Here is a 21,563-nt window from a genome sequence, read left to right on the forward strand (position 1 = left end):
AATATACCCAAGTAGCATGTTTTTTAAACATATGCTATTGCACATGCTGTGGCAGAAATATGTGCACAGTTTACAAATTCTACTATTTATGTTTTGAGAAAACCCGAATCATTACTATCCTGTTTTCATATTGCACAACAAATTTTAGGTAGTAATTTAATGCAGTACAAGTGCAATAAATACCTAAAATGCTTTATGCTCTTTCAGTCAGTGCATACGGATTACATACATCTGAATCGTGACAGTCGGCGCAAAGAGGTTAGGATGCTTCCACAAAAAATTCAAAATGTTCCTTTTTTCTTATGTCATATACAGCCGACTTTCTAATCTCCTCGCATAATTTTGAGACGGATATGCCTTTATCCATTTTTTGCAGCAATTCCACTTTTTGTTTAATGGACATCGAAACATGGTTTCGCTTCGTAGATCCTTAGGCAGCCCTGGAGTTGGAAACTCTTTTCGACATAATCGAAAGTTCACGCTTAATTTTTATAAAATTGCTCTAACAGTCTGCAAAAAACAATAAGCTCGATCCAATTAGAAAATTAAGGAACAGCGCAATCTGCAACATGAACTGAAATGCCTTAGAATCAGTAAAGATAATTTTAGCCTAGCTTATACCTTCCGTTATGCATTAAATGTGCATGCGTCAAGCATACGAAAAAAAAAAAGTTTGTGGCTTTGAGGTCCGGATTATAGAACATTCCGGATAATGGACGTCCGGATTACGGACTTTGTACTGTTTGAGGCTCATTGCAATCAAAAAGGGAGGTGCACTACTACATGTTATAGCAGTCTTACATACAAAATTTCAACATTCTGAGGCAACTCGTTTTAGAGTTATGTAAGATACGTACATATATAAGTATGTATGTACAGACACCATGAAAAAATCTCTTCTGAATCCATTTTTAATCAGTTTTATAATTCATTTGGGTCTTTTATTTTGTCCTTATGCACACATGTCATGCTAAAACATCATTAAATCGCATTCGATAGCGGCCAAAATGGATATTTTTGTTGAAATATGTTTCACGGAATGTTTCGCGGTTACAATACTTCCTTTACTTTGTACACGTAAGTAAAAAATGGAATGACTTTATACGCAATTTTAGTTTTTGGTATCAATTTTTTTTTTTTTTTTTTCAAAATCTAAAAATCAGTAACCACAGTGTTAAAATGGCAAAGGTGATTTTAAAAAAGCAAGCAAATGATGGTAAAAATAGTTGTTGCATGAAAACTAAACATTATAAAATGGGATTCAATACATTACAGCTGCTGAGAATAACAGTTACTATAATACTAACATTTTCTTGTCACCACATTAATGATACTCAGAAATTTCTTACAAATAAAATAAAAATTATTTTCTGTCTCTATATTTGGACACCTCAAGCAATGATGCAGAACAATGAATACATAAATTTCATGTCAATTAGGAAGGGAAAAATTCACAGTATACCTCATAATTAGATGACTATTTAACACTAGAAAACTGATGCGAGTTTGTATTTTTGCAATGCGAGAAATACGAGTATAGCAAAACACTAACTTTCTTAATAATAATAAAAAAAAAAAAAAAAAACCTAACTTACATGTTTATGATATGTAACTGAAGAATTAACTAATTTTTTAATAATAATGAAAATGTACTCATACATAATTACAAATATAAACGACCAAGGAGAAATGTAAAAAAAAAAAATGCAAAGATTTAATGAGACGTTTTGTTGACACACTGATTCATTAAATCAAATTAAAGCTCAACTAAAGTAATTTACAATTTTAAAAGTTATTAAACATTAAAATTGATACCTTTTCAATATCATTTTTTGGCGATATTGATTTTTCTTCATTAGAAGGAGAAGTGGCACTTGAGCTCTTTTCTAAATAAAAAACATCTGGTCGTACTTTGTAAAGGAAAAAAATAAACTCCACATAAAATGAAATTTAAAAAAAAAAAATCTAAATAAAAAATATTCAGATGTTCTGTTAAAATAATAAACAACAACAACATTCCCTTAGTTACCTCAAAACCCTAATTCACTCAAATAGAATTTTTTAAATTCTTTATTACCAATAACCAACAATTTTATACATTCCTAAAAGTCTGACAAGTGTAATTTTGGTATAACTGCTCTATAAATAGTTTATCATGTAAACTAGGAAATTTTAACAGCAAATCATTAAAGCAAACTATTATTCTTTACCTAAGTATATAATATACTTAGCATTAGAAATTTCTTGTTAACTATTATAATGGAAAAATTATCCTTAAAATTATGTTAGAAAGTAGATATGCTGTTAAAAATAAACTTTAAAAATCTAAATTACAAAGCAACTTAAAAATCTTATATTGCTGCTTTGATTGCTTTCATTTATATGTGGGGCTGGCTGCATGGGTGTTTTCATGGTTTTCCCCATGTGTAACGTGTATATGAGCCAGTTTCCCTTAGAAAGTCCTTCACGAAGGCATCGCTCCCTTTAGGCAGATAGCTCTCGTGTGCTTTGCCATAATTTAATAATCCAATCCATTTACATGTGGAAAAGACTAGGAAGACTAGGACTCTGAAAGTTCAGGTACTTTCAATTCCTAATGGGGAATAATTTAAATATTGATGTCTACCTGCAAAGCAATCCCCTTGTGACATGATATCCTTTTGCAAGCACTCATATAGTTTCTGCAAGCATTGCTTTACCAACTTTTTCAACCATCTGTAATGTCTCTTTAAATGCTGCTTTCACTTCATTTGCTCCATCAAATCAGAATTGCATAATATTTTGTTTCAATGGAAAAAAGTATTTATGTATTATCAACAACCTTACAAAAGTTGCCAAATTTCCTGAATGTGCCAAACTGGCACCATGCACACAATCATTCTTCAGACAACAGTACTCAAATCATTCCTTCACTTAAGCAATATCATTATTTTTAATGCATTCCTTTTGTAATATTCCAAGTTTTAACAATTTATTATAGTTCAATCATATTTCTCGCCTTCAAATTTAAAATATAAACCTGTGGTATTTCCCAGCAATGGAAGAAAATGTGGTAAAATTTCTGCAGGATAGAGTATTTTGTGCGAAATCACTAAAGAGAATAATGATGAGATCAGTTTAATACATAGCTAATATGCAAGGCCAAGTTTGTGCAAAGTTGTGAGCGATGCCAAGTTTGTGCAATGCTCTTACTTATTTTTTTACAGCAAAAACAGATCAAGTGCACAAGAAGAAGAAAAATGCAAAAAAAAATTATAGGATTTTGCAAAAAACAATGCATTTGTTTTATTATTTTTTTTTATGTATGATATAATACTTATTTAATATCTAAAACTTGTATTTTAAAATATTACAGTGTACTTTCTTTTGACGGGCTGACAACGTTTTGCCGACTTGCGGTAAATATCAATAGCTTGAGAATCTTTTTAAAAAATTTACGAAAACTGCCAACTTGCACTCAAAGTAACTTTTACCTTTCCATCAGTATCTCCATCAGTAAAAAATCAACAAACAGTCCCAAAGTGGTTGTATTAATATTTTAAGCACCAGTAAAAATAGCAGACGGATAAGTCAGGTGACAAAATAGGATGTGGAAGCGTTTTATTATTATTTCTGTACAAAAAAACTTCTGATTTACAGGCATCTCTGCCCAGAGGCATCATCATAGCAAAGAACCTATTTTTATTTTGCCATATCTCAGGCTCTTTAAGATAAATGGAGTTTGAATGGACAGACAGCAGAGATTACGGGAATACTTCAGACAATGAAACTTCAGCTACATGGTTGCAAAACCAATGGTGGGTACAATCCTCAAAATTTTGTATTCCATTACATACATTTATATAAAATTTTAATGACAATATAATAACTTTTTCAATTGCAAATGAATGCAGAGGCATTGGAATATATCAGTAACCATGGCAATTGTTTATGTTTCTTTACACCCATAGCTACACTTATGCAACTCATGCACCCATGCCTTAACAAATTTTTACAACACATTTGTAGTTAAATAAGAAAAATGGCAACAGCAAGTCAGCAGAAGAAAGAGCTAGAGAACAAATGCACAGATTATACCTTGAAGGCCTGGATAAAGCTGATTCAGTTTTGGTTCAGTGTTACTTTGTTTGGTTAATTACAGTTGGCACATGACGAGGATTAATTTTGAAACTATATAATTTAGAGAGATTTATTATAAAGAATTACTATTTTCAGGAGAGGAAAGGAAAATAACCAAAATAAAAAGAATTAAGGAAGAACTACTTCAAACTAAAAGTAAGAATTATAACCCACTTTTTCCAGTCTTTTTATATACAAGCACAAATCCACATACACAAAAATTATACAACAGAACTTTATTGTAATAATTTAATAAAAACTTTCAGAAGAAAACATTTTAATGAAAAAATATTTATAAAGGATATCATAACCAAATCTAATACAATCTAGACGCTTTAACTTCATATATGTCTGTTCAGGAATCCTAATTCCATTTACATATGTCTGAAAAATATAAATAAAACACATACAAGTTATTTGAAATGCAAATTTGACATTATTACAGATAGCAATATTCATGGCATGCAAATGTTTCCAATACAATGAACATTTATAAATTAAAAATATGCTTAATATACTGGTTTCTAAAAATTGAGAAAAATCACTAAAACAGCAATAACTCCTCCAAAAATATGCCAATACGTATAAAATTTGAATATGTTGTCAAATAAGAGCTGTTGAGTAAAACTGCAGTATGCAAATTAGTGGCGTTGCAATTCCAATGTGTCACTTACAAGGAGAATAACATCGCATGTTTGAGAGAAAGCCTATAAATTTTGCTGTGATACCGAGATAAGAAATTTGGGATCGGTAATTTGTTAAAATGACCTCCAGGCATCATTTACCCAAAGTAACTGCAATAAAGAGCTACTGGGAAACTAGTGGCAAGACAGAGTCAGACAGGAATTGCCAGATGCCTAAATGCGAGTCCTTCTGCAGTTCAGATACTTTGACAACAATTTCTAACCATATTCGGCATCGAAGAGGTTCAGCCAAGGACGATTAATTGCTATGATGAGTGCTGACATATTTGTTTTTATGTGCACAAAGGAGCAGAACTGCATCTCCGACTCAACTCAGATCCTCCCTTGATGCAGCCACCAGAAGGTTGGTGTCCACATCAACTGAGCATAGAAGGCTTCACGAAGGAGGTCTGACTCGAGGCAGCCAGCCATTTGTGTGCTGCTCACATCACACCAGAGAAGGAAACGTTTGAGGTGGGCACATCAATATATCCACCGGACGGCTGATCAGAAGAGGTTTGTTCTCCTTATGGGTAAGTTCAGATTTATCCACCAAAGCAAGGGTAGACGTTACTTGAATTGAAGAGAGCATGGAACAGTTATCATTCATCAAACATTAATGAAAGAGATGCATATGGAGGAGACAGTGCCTGTGCTTGGGGTGGTGTTTCTTTGGCTGAACGTGCAAACCTTCGTATCTTCCCACATGAAACCGTGAATGCTCAGGCCTACAGAGATGATATCCTTGATGCTTATGTATGCCCTTAATGCCAAGGTAATAGGTGACAACTTCCTGCTACAGGACAACTAGATTGCACAGGGCTCACATCGTAGATGATTATCTTCAGCAGCAAACAATTCAGCACATGGAGTGGCCAGCTCGATCACCAGACATGAATCCTATCAAACATGTTTGGGATGCTTTAAGGAAGATGTATAGTTGCTCTCAGTCCTCCTCTTTAGAACTTCACCACACTTCCTGACACATTTAATTTGTTCATTTTATACATATGTTAATTTCTATAACACCATAATTGTCTTGTAATTTTTTTTTAATGTAATATTATACCATACTATGTGTTATATTCTACGGTTCAGTTTCCTTAAATTCTACGTGCAACTTTTTGAGTAATCATCATTTCATTTCAAAAAAAAAAAAAAAAAAAAAAAATCCTATCCAACTGAGCTCTATTAAGAAGCTGTCAAACTTTAAACAAAGTGGGCGGCCCAAACAAATGGAGCTAGGAAGCATTCGGTTTGGCGCATTTGGCACAAAATGTTATTTAAAAGTAGAGGTGCCTGATACCTGACAAATGCACCTTGAAGAAAAATAAAACTATTTTCCAGTTATAACAAGGTGTTCTCACTTTCAATGATTTAATAAATAAGAGTAAACAGTAACTTACATGCACAGTAATATGCAGTGTATTTTTTTGAATCATTATTTAAAAAATTAAGAAAATTAGGAAAGAGAAAGCATACTTACCCCTGTAAGACTATTTAAATCTTTAATATGAAATTTCTGTTCGCCATTGTTGTAGCACAGCACTGCATGCCGTTTGTCTGCACTAGCCGCCTGAAAAATATAGAGCATTTTAATTATTCTCCACATAAAAACATAATATGTAGCAAGATTATATATTAAAATAAATAAATAAAAACATAATATGTAGCAAGATTATATATTAAAATAAATAAATAGTACTTTGAATTGTCCTCAACCTCAGTTTCAGTATGAAATTGTTCCTTGCAAAATTAGATTTCTTGTAGTCTTTTTGGAAGCTGTTGTCAAAAATTTACACAACTATCATTTGAACAATTTTAGTAAGAACAATTATAAAGAAATGTTTTATTTGTTTGGAAATTTAAATTCAATCATAATTCATCAAGGGTACTAATACTGAATTTATGCTATTAACAGTTAAAAACTGCATTTCTAAATACATTATTACACATTTAACATTGTAAAAATTTGCCTGAAACTCATAGCTGAACAGTATCTACAAGCTGCAAAAATAAATGTAAATATTGGCTATACAAAATTTTGTTTTCCCATCATAATTTTTTTTTTTTTTTTTTTTTTGTTTCTTATAAAATATTTTTATTGTCATTAATAAAACAGTACTGATAAAGTACAAAGGGTGTTAAAAAACATTTTTCACCATTTCATAAAGTTGGCAAAATATTCTAGGGAGAGAAAAATCAGAAAATTAAGTTTCTGGTAATCAGAAAGTACCAAACAATCAATTCTGAGCAAACTGCAGCAAGAAATTCAAGTAATCATTTAACAGCACTATTTCCTTCATGAATTCTTTGAGATACCAATTACAGTAGCAATAATAATAAAAATATAAAATGTTTTCAAAGATTTTCATTTCTAGCATTATGAAGTTAATAAAATAAAATACAAATACCTTTCTTACTTTCTACATATTTGTGCACACTATTCATGCTTCATTCCTTTTACTATTGATGAAATTCACCCATCCCTCTCCCCTTCCACCAAACCGCACAATAGGACTTTTGGCTCACTGCATATTTAGAGTACCGACACTATACATTTACAAACATTTATGCCTTCCGGGATTCGAGCCCGAGCCCTTTGGCACGGCAGTCAGTGACACTAACCACTATACTGGTTGGGCAGCTTTCTTTATAAATGAAAATGTTAATTATTTTTTGTTTAATACCTTTTTGGATCAGGAAAGTTTTCACAGACTTTAGTTCCATATACTGAGGAAAGCTGGTACCTTTACAGCTATATTATTGGGCACTTTTTTCCGCCATTGTTGGTATTATTTTTGGGTATGCATTCAGCATAAGTTGGTGCAAATATAAGGTGTTGCAAATTTTGGCACTTTTACTGGTGATAACTGTCTTTTTCACACTCAGTTGTCTTAGATCAATTAAACACTAACATTTGCATAATTACATTTTTTTTTTTTTTTAACAGCAATGGATTTCACAGCTACTTTGGATTAGTAAAGAGATGAAATAGCAGCTATCACGTTTCTTCAAGAAAGCGATATTCTTCACAAAGAAAAATTATGTTCAAATGATGTAACCTTCATTCATACTGGGGGGGGGGTATTTGAATAAAAGCATAGTTTGCTGGATCACATGTTCCTTTTGTCCGATTCATTTACTTTTGACTTCAGAAGTTAGTATAACAGAGTTTTGTGAATCAAAGCTTACTTCAAATGAATCTAAACACAATGGCGGATATGAATAACTGCATAAGAGATGTATATGCAATTCTTCATTATCTCATCATAAATGTTGCTGGAAGCAGCAAAATTGTAGAAATTGATAAACTTATTCATGAAAAGAAAAAAAAAAATCATTGCAGATCATGTTCTTCCCATACAACAGGTTTTTCAAGGATTTTTTCTTTACATAAAAGAATATTTCTTACAGCTGTTCCTGATTATTTTGAACTAAAGGTAGGAAAGAAGCTAAAATGAGCTCATATGACACCAAAAATGCATGGTATGACTTTTAAACTATTTTTCAATGCACTCATTACCATTTACCTTGTACTAAAACTTTTAGCTCAATTGTGATTTTCTAAAGCATGATTTTGCAAATTAAAAGGCCGATTAAATATATGGATTATTTTTTTATTTTTTATTTTTTTTCCTTTTAAACAAAAACTAATTCCAGCATTAACAATAATAGAGAAAGATAACAGAATATGAAGAAAAAGAATAATATACCTGAAGAACTATGTCACATTCTTCTCTACCAATAAATATCATACCATGTGATAAATCATGAGTGCGTCCATCTTTGCCAACCAGCACCCATGAGTCATTTCCTTTTGTACTCATGAGTATGGACAAAGTCTTCTTTTTCCAGCTGTCAGAAAAGCTTCACAGACATTGATCCTAAAGCTGAGGGAAGAAAGAAAATTTAATTTAATTTTAAAGCAAACTTTTGATTGCAAGTGCTGAAATTAAAATATAATTAGACAAAAAAAATCTGCAACATAAAATCGCCAACTAATATTAAATTCACTAAACTAAAATAATTATACAGCAGACCAATCAAAATTATATAACCTTTATCCCCACATTTTAGCACTGGACTTAGTCAGAGAAACTTTCCGCTCCTCAACATTTGAAACTCTGAGGACACTACAGCAGAAAAATGTATAATTCAACTCCAACTATAAGTCTGTATTCCTTATTATTATTTTATGATGTGTTTGTTGTTAAAGTTCATTGAAGGTCTTTATTTAGAAAAAATGGGAAGGATATATCCTTCTCATGCTACATAGGGAGGAAAAAAAATAAATAAATAAAAAGTCTGCTTTTAAGAGGAAAATTAATACTTGTTCTGTCAGTTTTTCCATGATAATAAATCGGGGGAGGGGAGATTGAATGGTTACAAATACATAATCAAAAAATGACATCAAATAAGAACAATCTTCTTCACTATATTTGTTTTTAAAACTGGAAAAACAAACAAAATCCAAACACTAAAAGGCATTTTAGAAACGACAGTGAACATTATAGACTTTCAAAAAATACTTCAAAGAGTTTACAAAAAAACTTTCTGAAGGTGTAGACTATTTTTACAGAAAGCATGAAACAGATCTTGGAATATTCTTCACATTGCACTGAAATTAGTTTAAAATATTTTATAGCATTTCTTAAATTTGAACTATAAGAAATTAACTATCACTATTAACTTTAGTGGATAATAATAATCTATACTTATCTGTAAGAGACACATATGTATGTAATAATTTAGATATTAATGATGGAGATACAAAGCACATCCATCCAATTGACTTACAAAGCACATGTTCCATCCAATTGACTTTTAATCCTTCTCCTTTTTTTTTTTTTTTTTTTTTAGTAATGCCATAGATGTTAACAATGAAAGATAATTACCGAACAGAAAGTTTCAGTTGTGGCTGAGTTAATATTTTTTTAGCACAAATGGAGCTGTCTTGAAATTGGATTTGGCATCAGTTTGCTATAAATGTTGAATCCCTTTCCAAACTGCTCCCATCACATATTATTGCTCTGTATTATTTTTAAAGAACTTAAATAATAAAGAATTTGCATGCATGTATGGATGGATGTTCCTTGTACTGCAAGAAAACAATGATACCTAGAGCTATCCAACTGAACATGTGCACCTAAATGACCAAATTTGAATTCTGAATTTCGTATTTCACATTTTGTAAAACTTCAAGAATTTTTTATCAACAAACTCAGTGTTATAAAAGAAAGCAGTGACAACACTATATAAAATAAAACATGTTTATCTCCAGCATGCAAGATTGTCTATTAGAAATTCTAAAGATATGCTGTTTTTTAATATTTTGTAATTTCGGTGCTGAACTGAAGTTTATATGGCATAAGTGTGAAGAATATGATATTTAATAAATAAAATTAACACATAAAAAATAATAAAAACAGTTTTTTGGGCTAGCCATCTTACTCAATGATAATCATATGACAAGAATTTTGAAATTGCATAGCTAAAACAGATTTATTATACGCATGTTACTATTTTTAGGACAGAAAGAAGAAATAACCAAATTACATAGAACACTTAAGGAGTTGTTACAGATTAAAGGATACCTTAGAATCATCCACACCGCACTGAAATGTCGAGAACTCACTGGTAGCCTTGGCGAGAAATGTGTTTAAATAACTTTTCTCTATTTCAATGATGCATCCTGCGCTACTTATTTTTTTGAATTTTTCCTTTTTCATACAAGACACTTTTATTGTTTTTTTTTTTTTTTTTTGTGTGTGTGTGTGTGTCACTGTTTTCTCCCCATGGTGATCTGTTTTCACTTTAAAAAAATCAGAGAATTTCACAAGCTCAATGCCAAAATTCTAAAGTGAAAAAGGAAAAAGAGGTGTATCATGTTTTTAAGCAAATTAAATTATGCTCTATGTAAGCAGACACACTCTGCAGTCACATTAGTGAGTATGTATGGAGATACAGAAAGCTCTCTGGGGGAGCGGACGCAACACATACACCTACGTTGTCACATCAATACCTTTTGACAACACTGCGAGTTTCCCCATAAATACTTTTTGGCAAAACGGTGCATTGCCTCATCAACACTTTTTAACAGTTCTCTGGTACCAATACAGATAACTGGAATGCACCAACTAAAATTCAAGTTTTATTTTATACAGTCAAAAGTCGTTAATTCGGACACCCATAATCCGGAATGATCTATAATCCGGACCTTAAAGCTAAAAACTTTCTGCGCATGCGTCGCGTCCACGCATGCACATAGGCATTTACGCGTGAGCGTAAGACCTTTACGGCTGCGAATATACATGTGCGCATAATACGTTTATGCATGTGCGTTTAATGTACAACAGATGGTATAAGCTAAAATTATCTAATTATCTATTTCAGTTAATGTTGAAGATTGCGTTGTTACTTAATCTTCGAATTGGATCCGGCTTATTATTTTTTGCAGACTGTTAGAGCAATTTTATAAAAGTAAGCTTGAACTTCCGATTATGTCAAATAGAATTTCTGATATATATTTATTAATATGTAAAGGATCTACAAAGCGAAAGTATGTTTCGAAGTCCATTAAACAGAAAGTGGAATTGCTGCAAAAAATGGATAAAGGCATATCTTTTTATTATCTAATCACTCCGAAATATGTTTATCACTTTTACGCTGCTCTGCGGGGGGAGGGAAACGACATGGCACGCAATGAATTGGAAGTTGATCTGTCAGCACTATTCTTATCTTCAGGGCAGACTTTTTTATTTTATTTGGCTTATAATTCTTTACTAAATGTAGTATTTCATCTCGATGTACTCGGTTTTGATATGATTTAAATCAAGTTCCTTGTCATTATAATTCGCTTCCAATAGTGAAGAAAGTGACTCAAAGGTCATTGAAAACGAAAAAATTTCTATTGACAAATTAGTCGGTATTCTCGACACAGCAATTATAAGAATTGAAACAGCGGAACTTTATAACTAGACAAGAAATTATGTCTTTTTAATAGAATTAAAGAGAAAGTATTATCACATGAAACGAAGCAAATTAAACAACTTACATTGAAAGAAATGTTTAATAAAGTAAACAAATAAATATTAATCTTTTTCTTTTTGTAAACTTTGATATCCTTTAGATCATAATTGTTATTTCATAAATTATGGTTTCATATTTTTAATTTTATTATTTCTGCATGCCATCTTACCAGATTTAAACTGATGATCTATAATCCAGAAAAATCGATAATCCGGAATCACCGAAGTCCCGACGAGACCGGATTAATGACTTTTGACTGTATATTCTTTACATAAGTATACAGCGGTGGCCAAAATTAAGGAAATTTTTATGTTTTTGAACTTTGTATGCTTATAGAAAACATTACATTTCACAAAATGCAAACTTGTATATATCATTTTAAAGAGAATTTATTACTGAATTCAATACAAAACACAAAATTAAATTATTTGCAATACAAAAAAAGTTAAACAATGATAGTTATCGATATACAGGGTGACCGTAAAAGAATGTCCGAGTTTCAAATTGTAATAGTATCAGCTGTAATCATTCGACAGTTGTGGTTGAAGGTAATGAATAAAGAACAACTCCAACAGTTTCAGATAAGCGCATGCGCTTGTACTGCTACATCGTTTTCACAGTTGCAGCATCATCTGTTCAAAATGGCGACTTCTGAGCGTAAAGTGTTTTGTGTTCTACAATTTGCTAACAGTAATTCGGTAATTACCATTCAACGTGCATTCCGATTAAAGTTTAAATGTGATCCCCCATGTGACAGAAATATCCGCCGATGGTATCGACAATTCAAAACGACCGAATGTCTTTGTAAAGGTAAAAGCCCGGGAAGACTCAAAGTTTCTGTAGAGAATGTGGAACATGTCGAAGAATCTTTCCATCGTAGTCCGCAGAAATCCGTTTGGAAAGCAAGTCATGAACTACAGTTGCCAAAGACGACAGTCTGGACGATTTTTTAAAAAATTTACACTTGCGTCGATACCAATTACAGTTGGTACAGCAATTAAAGCCAAATGATTGGACAGTACAATTTCGCTTTGCATGTGAAGTTCTTCAACGGCACAATGACTTTCTGCATCATGTGGTGTTCAGTGATGAGTCGACGTTTCATACAAGTGGGAAGGTAAATACCCATAACGTTCGTATATGGGGTTCAGAAAATCCTCATCAAATTGTACAACATGAAAGAGATTCTCCAAAAATAAACGTTTTCTGTGCTGTTTCACGACAAGAATACGGACCATTTTTTTTCACTAAAGCTACAGTAATAGGGGTTTCTTATCTGGATATGCTACAACAATGGCTCTTTCCCTAATTAGTAGAAAGTGAACCTGCAAACTTTATTTGGCAACAAGATGGAGCCCCTCCTCATTGGAGTCTCTTTGTGCGAGATTGGTTAAACTTCGAAGTCCCTGACCGTTGGATTGGGCGTCACGGTCCAGACAACAGAGTTTTGTTACCCTGGCCGCCTCGTTCACCTGACATCATGCCTTGTGATTTCTTCCTTTAGGGCTTCGTAAAAGATCGGGTCTACGTTCCACTCCTACCCCACAATTTACCAACCTTGAAAGGTAGAATTCCACAGGCTGTTGCTTCCATTACTCCGGACTAGCTGCAGACAGTATGGGAAGAATTGCATTTTCGTTTGGATGTGTGCCGTATCACTAAAGGCGCATACATTGAGCACTTATAGGAAAAAAAATGTTAGTTATCCTTCAATTTCATGTATGACTTGTTATATTTAGTATAAAATAAACTCTTGTAATATACCATTGAAACTCGGACATTCTTTTATGGACACCCTGTACATTAGATAGTGATGATTGCAGTGAGTTATCAGTACTTAGTAGGGTACCCTTTATTTTTGATTACAGCTTCACATCGACATTTCATTGAGCTGACAAAAGTTTTAAGCTCTTCGTTCATTATTACATGATGCCAGGAAACAATTATAGCCTCAATTAGTTCTCTTTTATTTGATGGGCACCTCATTCGGGCAGGCCGTGTGGCAAGCAGCAGAATCCTGCCAAAAAATAAACGAAGCATTGTTGGGAAAGAGATCTCTGATGGAAGGTACAAGTTTTGGTTCTAGAATAGCGTCAATTTATTTTCTGGCATTCAGTGTCCCATCGATGACATGAAGGCGACCAATACCATCTGCTGACATGTATGACCAAATCATAACACTAACTGGGTTCTTCACAGCTGCTTGAATGCAGTCAGGATGTAGCTCTTCTCCTATTCTATGTCTTACATATTTTCGCCCATCACTACCGAATACTGATATCTTAGTTTCATCACTCCATATAACTTGTGACCACTGATCATCTGTCCAATTAATGTGTTCCTTTGCCTACTGTAGTCTTTTTTTTTTTTTTTCGTTGCTGAAAATTAAGATAAGGCTTTTTTCGTGGAATTCTACCTCTCAGTCCAACATCTGTTAATCTTCTCCTGATTGTTCTTGAACTGACAGAAACACCAGCATCATTCAGATCCCTTCTGATGGCCACTGATGACATTTTTCTATCTTGGAGACAGTCTTTTTATTCTTGTGACATCAATAGATGTGGTGCACCTTTTTTGGTCTTTTCCTTCTTTGTTTTTTTATTGAATTTGTCTCCTGATATCGTAAACAAAACTTTCGGACTCCAGATGTAGTCACTGAACCACCCGTCTCGCAATTTCAGCATAGGAAAGACCACTTTCTCGTAACACAATAATATTACATCTCTTTCTAGGTGTCCAATTTACTCTTTTATTTGATGTCATTGCTTCTTGACTAAATATTAAAATTTTTTACAAAAATTTCTACTTGTAATTGCAATGTATAAGAAACAGGTTCTCCTTCTACAGAACAAAGTAAAATAATGAATTGTTTCAAGTGTAAACATAATGTCAGCTTCTACTGGCAGTTACTAACATTTGATTGGTTCTCAAAATAAGAACAGTGATTGGCCAGGAAAGCTAGACATTACAAACCACTTCATAACTGTGTTTTTTATTTATATTAAAGTACATATAACTTTTTTTGTATTGCAAATAATTGAATTTTGTGTTTTGTATTGAATTCAGTAATAAATTCGCTTTAAAATGATATATACAAGTTTGCATTTTGCGAAACGTAACATTTTCTATAAGCATATAAAGTTCAAAAACACAAAAATTTCCAAAAGTGTTCACAATTTTGGTCACCACTGTATATACATATGTGTAAAATATAATAAACTGAATAAATCATAACTCAATAAATCAAATGATATTCTCTGGTAATGTGCAGCCCACTGAAAAGTACTGATGAGCCAACATGCTATAACACCAAAATAAGCAACACATGACATTGTGAAAATACATTTAGTTGGCAATCCAAGTATGTGTGCACATGCAGCAGACAAGCATAGATTTCCACCTTCAAATTTTAAGAATATTCATATTCGTTTTGTTGTAGAGTGTACTTTTTTTGGTACAAATCACATAATGACTATGGAGTTTGCCAGATGAGAAACAAATGGTTGCATTTCTTCAGAAATTTAACATTTTGCCCAAAAGTAGAGAATGCAAAATTTCACATTCCATGAAGTTGTAATTTGTAAATTACCAAATTTTATGGAATAAAATTTATGTGCTAATGTTAATTTGTGGAATTCTTTGATTTGTTTTTAAGTGAAAATTGATCAGTGTGTACAGGGCAAGAATAATAGCACAATGCCAAATTCATGCAAATCTTTGATTTTTTTTTAAGTTAAAACAGATCTAACTGTAATGTATCTAAACTAGATACATTACAGATAACTTATATATATGGGGAAAACAAAAACAAAAAAAAAAAAAAAAAAAGTGTAAAGGTTTCTTTACAAAAGTGTTGTATTATGGAAGTTTCTTACTTTTCAAATTGTATTGATTCATTGCTGTTTTATGGAACCTTTAATGTGCTACAATTTTCAAAATTGCTGTTTGCTTTTCACATATTAAGTTCAAAAAAAATTGAGAATAAATTCATTGGCAACTTTTTGGATGGAAACGTGGATAATCAGCAAGTTGTACCAGCAAATACCACAACTTTAAATCCTGGCTTGCACATATGTGGCTGAAAACAGCCAAGAGATTAAAGTGGTGAAGCACCAGCAGTTCATCCAGGATTTAGTTTCCAGGAGTTTGAACATGATAGTTTCATAAGCATGTTTTCATTTTTGCATGTTTTCTCTATGCATAACATGAACACTGTCAATTTCCCTTAAAATATTTGCCATAAATGATAAGGTTTTATTATAATAAAGTACATGTTGGACATCTATGATTTTTAAATGAGAACCTCAACAAAGAAAGTCCTCTCCACAAGCAGAAAACACTATTGTACTTTTTCATAACTAAATAAACCTAATGCAGTCATATACAGAATTTAATTTAAATGAATTTCTCATTACTAAATTATTTTTATATTCTCTTCAACTAAAATTTGTTTAGCGGCTTTAAATGTGTTTTCGTAGTATACATCATTCATAGCATGGTGATCAATGCCCTTGCCTATGGCAGGCACATTTGAGTCCTTGCCACGATGAGTGTGGTCTTGTGCTGACCACTATCAGACAAATGAGATTGGTATAAGGGTAAGGTAAAAAGTTCTCGGCCTGACAACCAAAGACTGCAACTTTCAGTTAAAAAATGATTTTATTTTTCTACATAATCTCCCTTGACTTCAACACATTTGGTCCAGCATTTCTTCAACATCAGTATCCCTTCTCGGAAGTGGGAGTCTGGAAGGTTTTGAAAATATTCATCTATGACCCTCTCAACTTCTTCATTGGATGCGAAGTGCTTCCCAGAAACAAATTTCTTCAAGTCTGGGAACAGATGGAAGTTTGAGAGTGCCAATCAAAATAAAGAGGATGGCTGAGCTAATCGTACCCCAAATCCCACAGTTTTCCCAGCGGCAATGCACCCTTGTACACAGGTGCATTGTCCTGGTGAAAGATTATTTTTTTCTTCAAATCGGGCCTTTTCTCGCAAATTTAGGAATCTAGCTGGTCAAGAAGGTTAGCGTAATATTCACCTGCAATTTTTCCCTTTTGCAAGGTAATCAATTAATAGGATCCCTTTCGCAAACCAAAACATACTGGCCATGACCTTTCCAGCAGATGCGATTGACTTCCTTTGGCGCCGAACCACTGCCTTCCATCCACTGCTTGGACTGTTATTTCATTTCTGGTGTGTAGTGATGGATCCATGTCACAACCAATGTGACAAATCACTGCACAAAATCGGTTTGATCCCTGTTGAATTGGTCCACAGATTGCTGCAAAAATTGTTTGCGCATCTGTTTTTGATCGGGATTCAGCAAATGCGGCAGCCATCTTGGACAGAACTTTTGTATCCTTAACCTTTTAACTGTCATGCCCGAGATAATCTCAAGCACAGCACTGGTGTTCGAAAATGTCACGCCCGAGTATTACTCAGGGTAATTTTTTTTTTTTTTTTTCTTTGAGTGCATTGTATTGTTATACCCGAATATATATCGGGAGACGTTTATTTCGGTTTCATCTCTTTGTCAAATCCGACTGTATCTTGAGAAAAGTTAATGTGAGCTCAATTCAATAGATGACAGCACTTTACTGAAGATTTCAAAGGTTAGAGGTTATAAGTTCTTTGGTTCAAATTGCACAGGATCTTTTAGTTGTAAAATGGTGTCCAGTTCTTTGAAATTGTTATATAATTTTAGCATAGAAATTCATACTTAATAATTACTACTGAACATCATTACTGTGAAATAACTAGTGTAAAAGTTCATACTTGATTATGAGGTAGGTAACTGTGCGTATATGTAACATAACAGAACATTTCAGCCAATATTGTATCAATCACAAAACTGTATAAGAGTAGTTATCATAGTGTAACATAAAAACAAAATATGCAAACAAATCTAAATTTCAAAATTGCGTTGTGTATAGGCAAAAAAAAAAAAAAAAAATTTTAGTTTAAGGTCCAGTGTAAAGAGTTAATTACAATAATTACAAACAGGTTAAATAAAATCAAACTAACGTTTATTTTAAGGATATACTAGTAAAAGTACAGTTACATTTTAAATTGGTGGTGACCGGTCATTTAAATATCTGAGGAAACAACAGAAAAGGATAGCATATCCTTCTTTAACATATATAAATATATACTTTTCACAGTTCCGGATTTGGGATCCATCATACAATTTTTTGTTAGATTACTTGATGCAGGCGAATGGCGACGGCGAACAATTTGGTGTCATGGAAAACTTGAAAAATTATCTGTTAATAGAAAAAAAAGTTGATAAAATTTAACAAAGGCTATTGTTTCGGAGGCCAGGCTTCCCTCCTATTGCTGCTTCCAACCTGTAGGACACAGGTCTTCCCTCCACAGGCCCATCTATCAAAGCGTAATTTCGCAAGAATTATAGATGTAGAAGCCTCTCTTCGGTGCAGGTTATTTACCTTGCTACGTCTACGATGCGGCTGCCCTCCAAGCTGCACGGCAAAGTTGACTTTTTTTTTTTTTTTTTCTTGCGCTTCGAAGGTTCTCATGAAATTTCTTTTCTCCGTCTCCCCTTGAAAAACACTGCGCAGCCGCTTTAATAGCTGGTGCGTTTTTTGAAAACTTGGCGTAGATGTTGATCAGCAGGAAGCCAAAACCAGCAACCCAACGCTAGGAATCTTCACGGGAAGGGGTTTCCCGACTACCAAACGAGCCGTTTCTCGCTATTCCATCATTCAACTTCCAAGGCCACACCAATGTGTCATCAAAACTGCAGATGGAAACAGGGGGGAAGAAACTAGCCTTGCTCCAGGGTCCCAGTCAATAATGCAGATCTTCTAACTCAACAGATATTTTCCCCCACCATAAGTATGCTGTAGAACATCTCCATGCTTGCTTGTCCAGCAAAACAGGGTCCACTTTTCGTGAAAGAACATATGGTAAATCCATCCAACTTTGCCCCCCCATATGTGGTGTATCGCTTTGGGAGAAGGAATTTTGGGGTGCAGCCAAACCGCTGATAAGAGTTACCAAGAAAGAAATCCAAGCCGAGGGCAAGGGGTGAAAATCTCTGAACCAAGTTAATATAAAATGACTTTGGGAAATTTAAAAAAAATGAAGCTACTAATTACACAACCTTATAATTCATAATAAAAATGTCAGTACTGTAATAATTGTTTCCTCAGCCACAATTAAAGTATAAACACATTATCCAAATTGAAATACAAATACAATCATTTTTTTTTTTTTTTTTTTTTTTTTTTTTCTTCTACTGCCAGTCAAAAAGTATGTATTCGTTTAACTTTAAAAGAAAGAGGAATACCAATTAAGTTACTTAAGGTTAAGAAAAAAAAAAATAACACACCAAAAGTGCAGCAACAAGGTTTTAAAATAAAATTAAAGTTAAACAACCTTAAGGGTCAAATCAACAAAATACAAAAACCAAAAATCTTAAGTCCCTAAACTCAAATTAAAATTAAACAACTTCAACTCAGAACTTTTAAAGCAACCTAACCAAAATTAAAGTTTACCAAAAGTTACAGTTTAAACTTACAACCAACTTTAAACAACAACAACAACAACAAAAAAAAAAAAAAAAAAAATTAAACTTTCAATTACAAATCAAAACTGAAATAAGCAAAACAAATTAAGCTTAAAAAAAATAAAACGATTAATACATAACAAAATGTTATATAAATGATTTAGATTCTTCAACCGAAGATGAAGGATGTGTGTTTGATGAGCAGTATTCATGATACTTCCATGGTCAGCCTCAAAAATAAAAAAAATTGAAGATATACTCAAGCCGAAGATTGTTTCTGACTATTTATGACAGTCTAACTATGGGTGGTGTAGATCGCTGTGATCAGGAAATATCCTTTCATCCAACAATCCGAAAACGTCAGAAAAAATATTATAAAAAGATATTTTTACATTTACTAGACAAGGTACTCTGGAACTCATATTTGCTCTATAAAAATGTAGTTGGGAAATGTATTACATTTTTAGAATTTAGAATCCAAGTTGTAGAAGAGCTTTTACATAAATATGATGATGCAGCTTGGACAAAAATGGACAAAAGAATGTTGGCAGACCACCTACAATAGATAACCCTGCCCGTCTTACTGAACGACATTTTATATCCCATATTCCTCCTACTCCTGCGAAACATGAGCCTACAAGACAGTGCATAATGTGCTTTTATTTTTTTTTTTTTTCATTTATTTATTTTTTAGAAAATAATTTATTTTTTTCATTTTTAGAAAATAATGCTCCACTAGAAGCGAACTTTACAACTGCCATGTTGAGTGGCAGCCACCTCAAGCAAATATGCAGTGGCTACAAAACTTTAAAAATTTTACCCATGTACTTCAAAATATCAATTTTTAACTACTTAAGTTTATTTTATTTTGTACTAAACATTTGATTTTTGCAATAAAAAAAAATTGACAATTTGTGTACCCAAATCATCAAAATAACTTGACAGTTAAAGGGTTAATTGTTTATTCAAGATGTTTATCGCCCTTTCTTCCAGTATCACCACAGCTTCAGCTATCTCACACACCTTCACTCGCCTATCGTCCAACTCGATATCATGCACTTTTTCTATGGCTTTCGTTGTGGTTGCTGTTTTTGGCCGGTCTTCACACGGATCATCTTCGAAGGATGTGTGACCACGTTTAAATTCAGCTGCCCACTTTTTAACAGTTGACATGGAAGGAGCAGAGTCCCCGTAAACTTTTACCAACTTCGGATGAATTTCCTTAGGGCTTAATCCATCCAAAACAAAGAATTTTATGACTGCACAATATTAAAGTTCATCCATTTTAACAAAAAACATGCAAGACATCTACTGCGAAAATTCATGTGAACAAACTACTTGAGAGAACAAGTTGAAACTTATCATACGAACTAATGACACCTGCACCCAGGCAGGAAACATAATTTTTTGCTGATTGGAATGCCATTTCTTGGTCAGGCTGAGAACTTTTCACCTTCCCCTCATAACAACAACATTTCATAACAAATATCAATAGAAGACCTACATCCATATCTTGTATCTTAGGATTTCACCTAATAATAGCAGGTGGTAGATATCCAACAGTGGTAAATATATTATTGGACTTGAAGCTTCTAAGTACAACGATGACATTGCCTCATCTTCTTGAGATATTAAACAAGAAAAATTCAATTTCAATTCATACTGAAGAACAGTTGGTAATTTGATTAGACAATCGCCTCTTTATCTAATGAACAATTAATATTCAAGCCACTTTGTACAGATACTTTCATTGATTTCTACTATTTTGTTAGGTCCTTCACTTTTACTGAAAGCTCTGTTTAGAACACTCTGAGTATAAACTTGCCGCAGATAATTGTTCCAGTTTGTTAGTGTTTTGTCAGCCACATTTTAGCTGACCATATCATGTGCTTTAATACATACTTTACTTTAAGGTAGGATCACATAACCTTAAAATAAATCTATTGCTTACTGTTCTGTAGAAAGCACAGCCGTAGCAAGGGTGTTCAGAGCCCGGAGACAACTAAAGATTTTGCACCCATTTCTGTGTACCAAGAATGGGAAAAAACATTTCATTCTAAAATTTCATAACATCAATTTGGCGCCCCTGGATGCTGTGCCTAGAGATAGATGTCACCCTTACCCCATCCTTGCCACTTTGAAACTAAAGAATTTCCCAAATTTTATTTGCTTTTTTTAATAATTATTCATAAACCTTT

General features: G+C 33.0%; 1 protein-coding gene across 3 annotated transcripts in view; it reads right to left on the minus strand.

The window, feature by feature from the left end:
• The window catches only part of LOC118203681 (uncharacterized), a 115,851-nt gene that overhangs the window by 83,129 nt on the left and 11,159 nt on the right, over positions 1-21,563 (minus strand). For all 3 annotated transcript variants that reach the window (XM_085822169.1, XM_085822162.1, XM_085822159.1), the window contains exons 2-5: positions 8,519-8,695; positions 6,289-6,378; positions 4,425-4,503; positions 1,816-1,907 (exon numbers count right to left, since the gene is read on the minus strand). In XM_085822169.1, the coding sequence (XP_085678295.1) occupies positions 1,816-1,907; positions 4,425-4,503; positions 6,289-6,378; positions 8,519-8,632 (375 nt within the window). In that variant the 5' untranslated portion in view covers positions 8,633-8,695. The remainder of the gene's footprint in view (positions 1-1,815; positions 1,908-4,424; positions 4,504-6,288; positions 6,379-8,518; positions 8,696-21,563) is intronic.

This window comes from Stegodyphus dumicola, chromosome 1 (genome assembly GCF_044657685.1).
Source record: "Stegodyphus dumicola isolate Sdum_Otavi_A_Nest chromosome 1, ASM4465768v1".
NCBI classification, from domain to species: Eukaryota; Metazoa; Arthropoda; class Arachnida; order Araneae; family Eresidae; genus Stegodyphus; species Stegodyphus dumicola.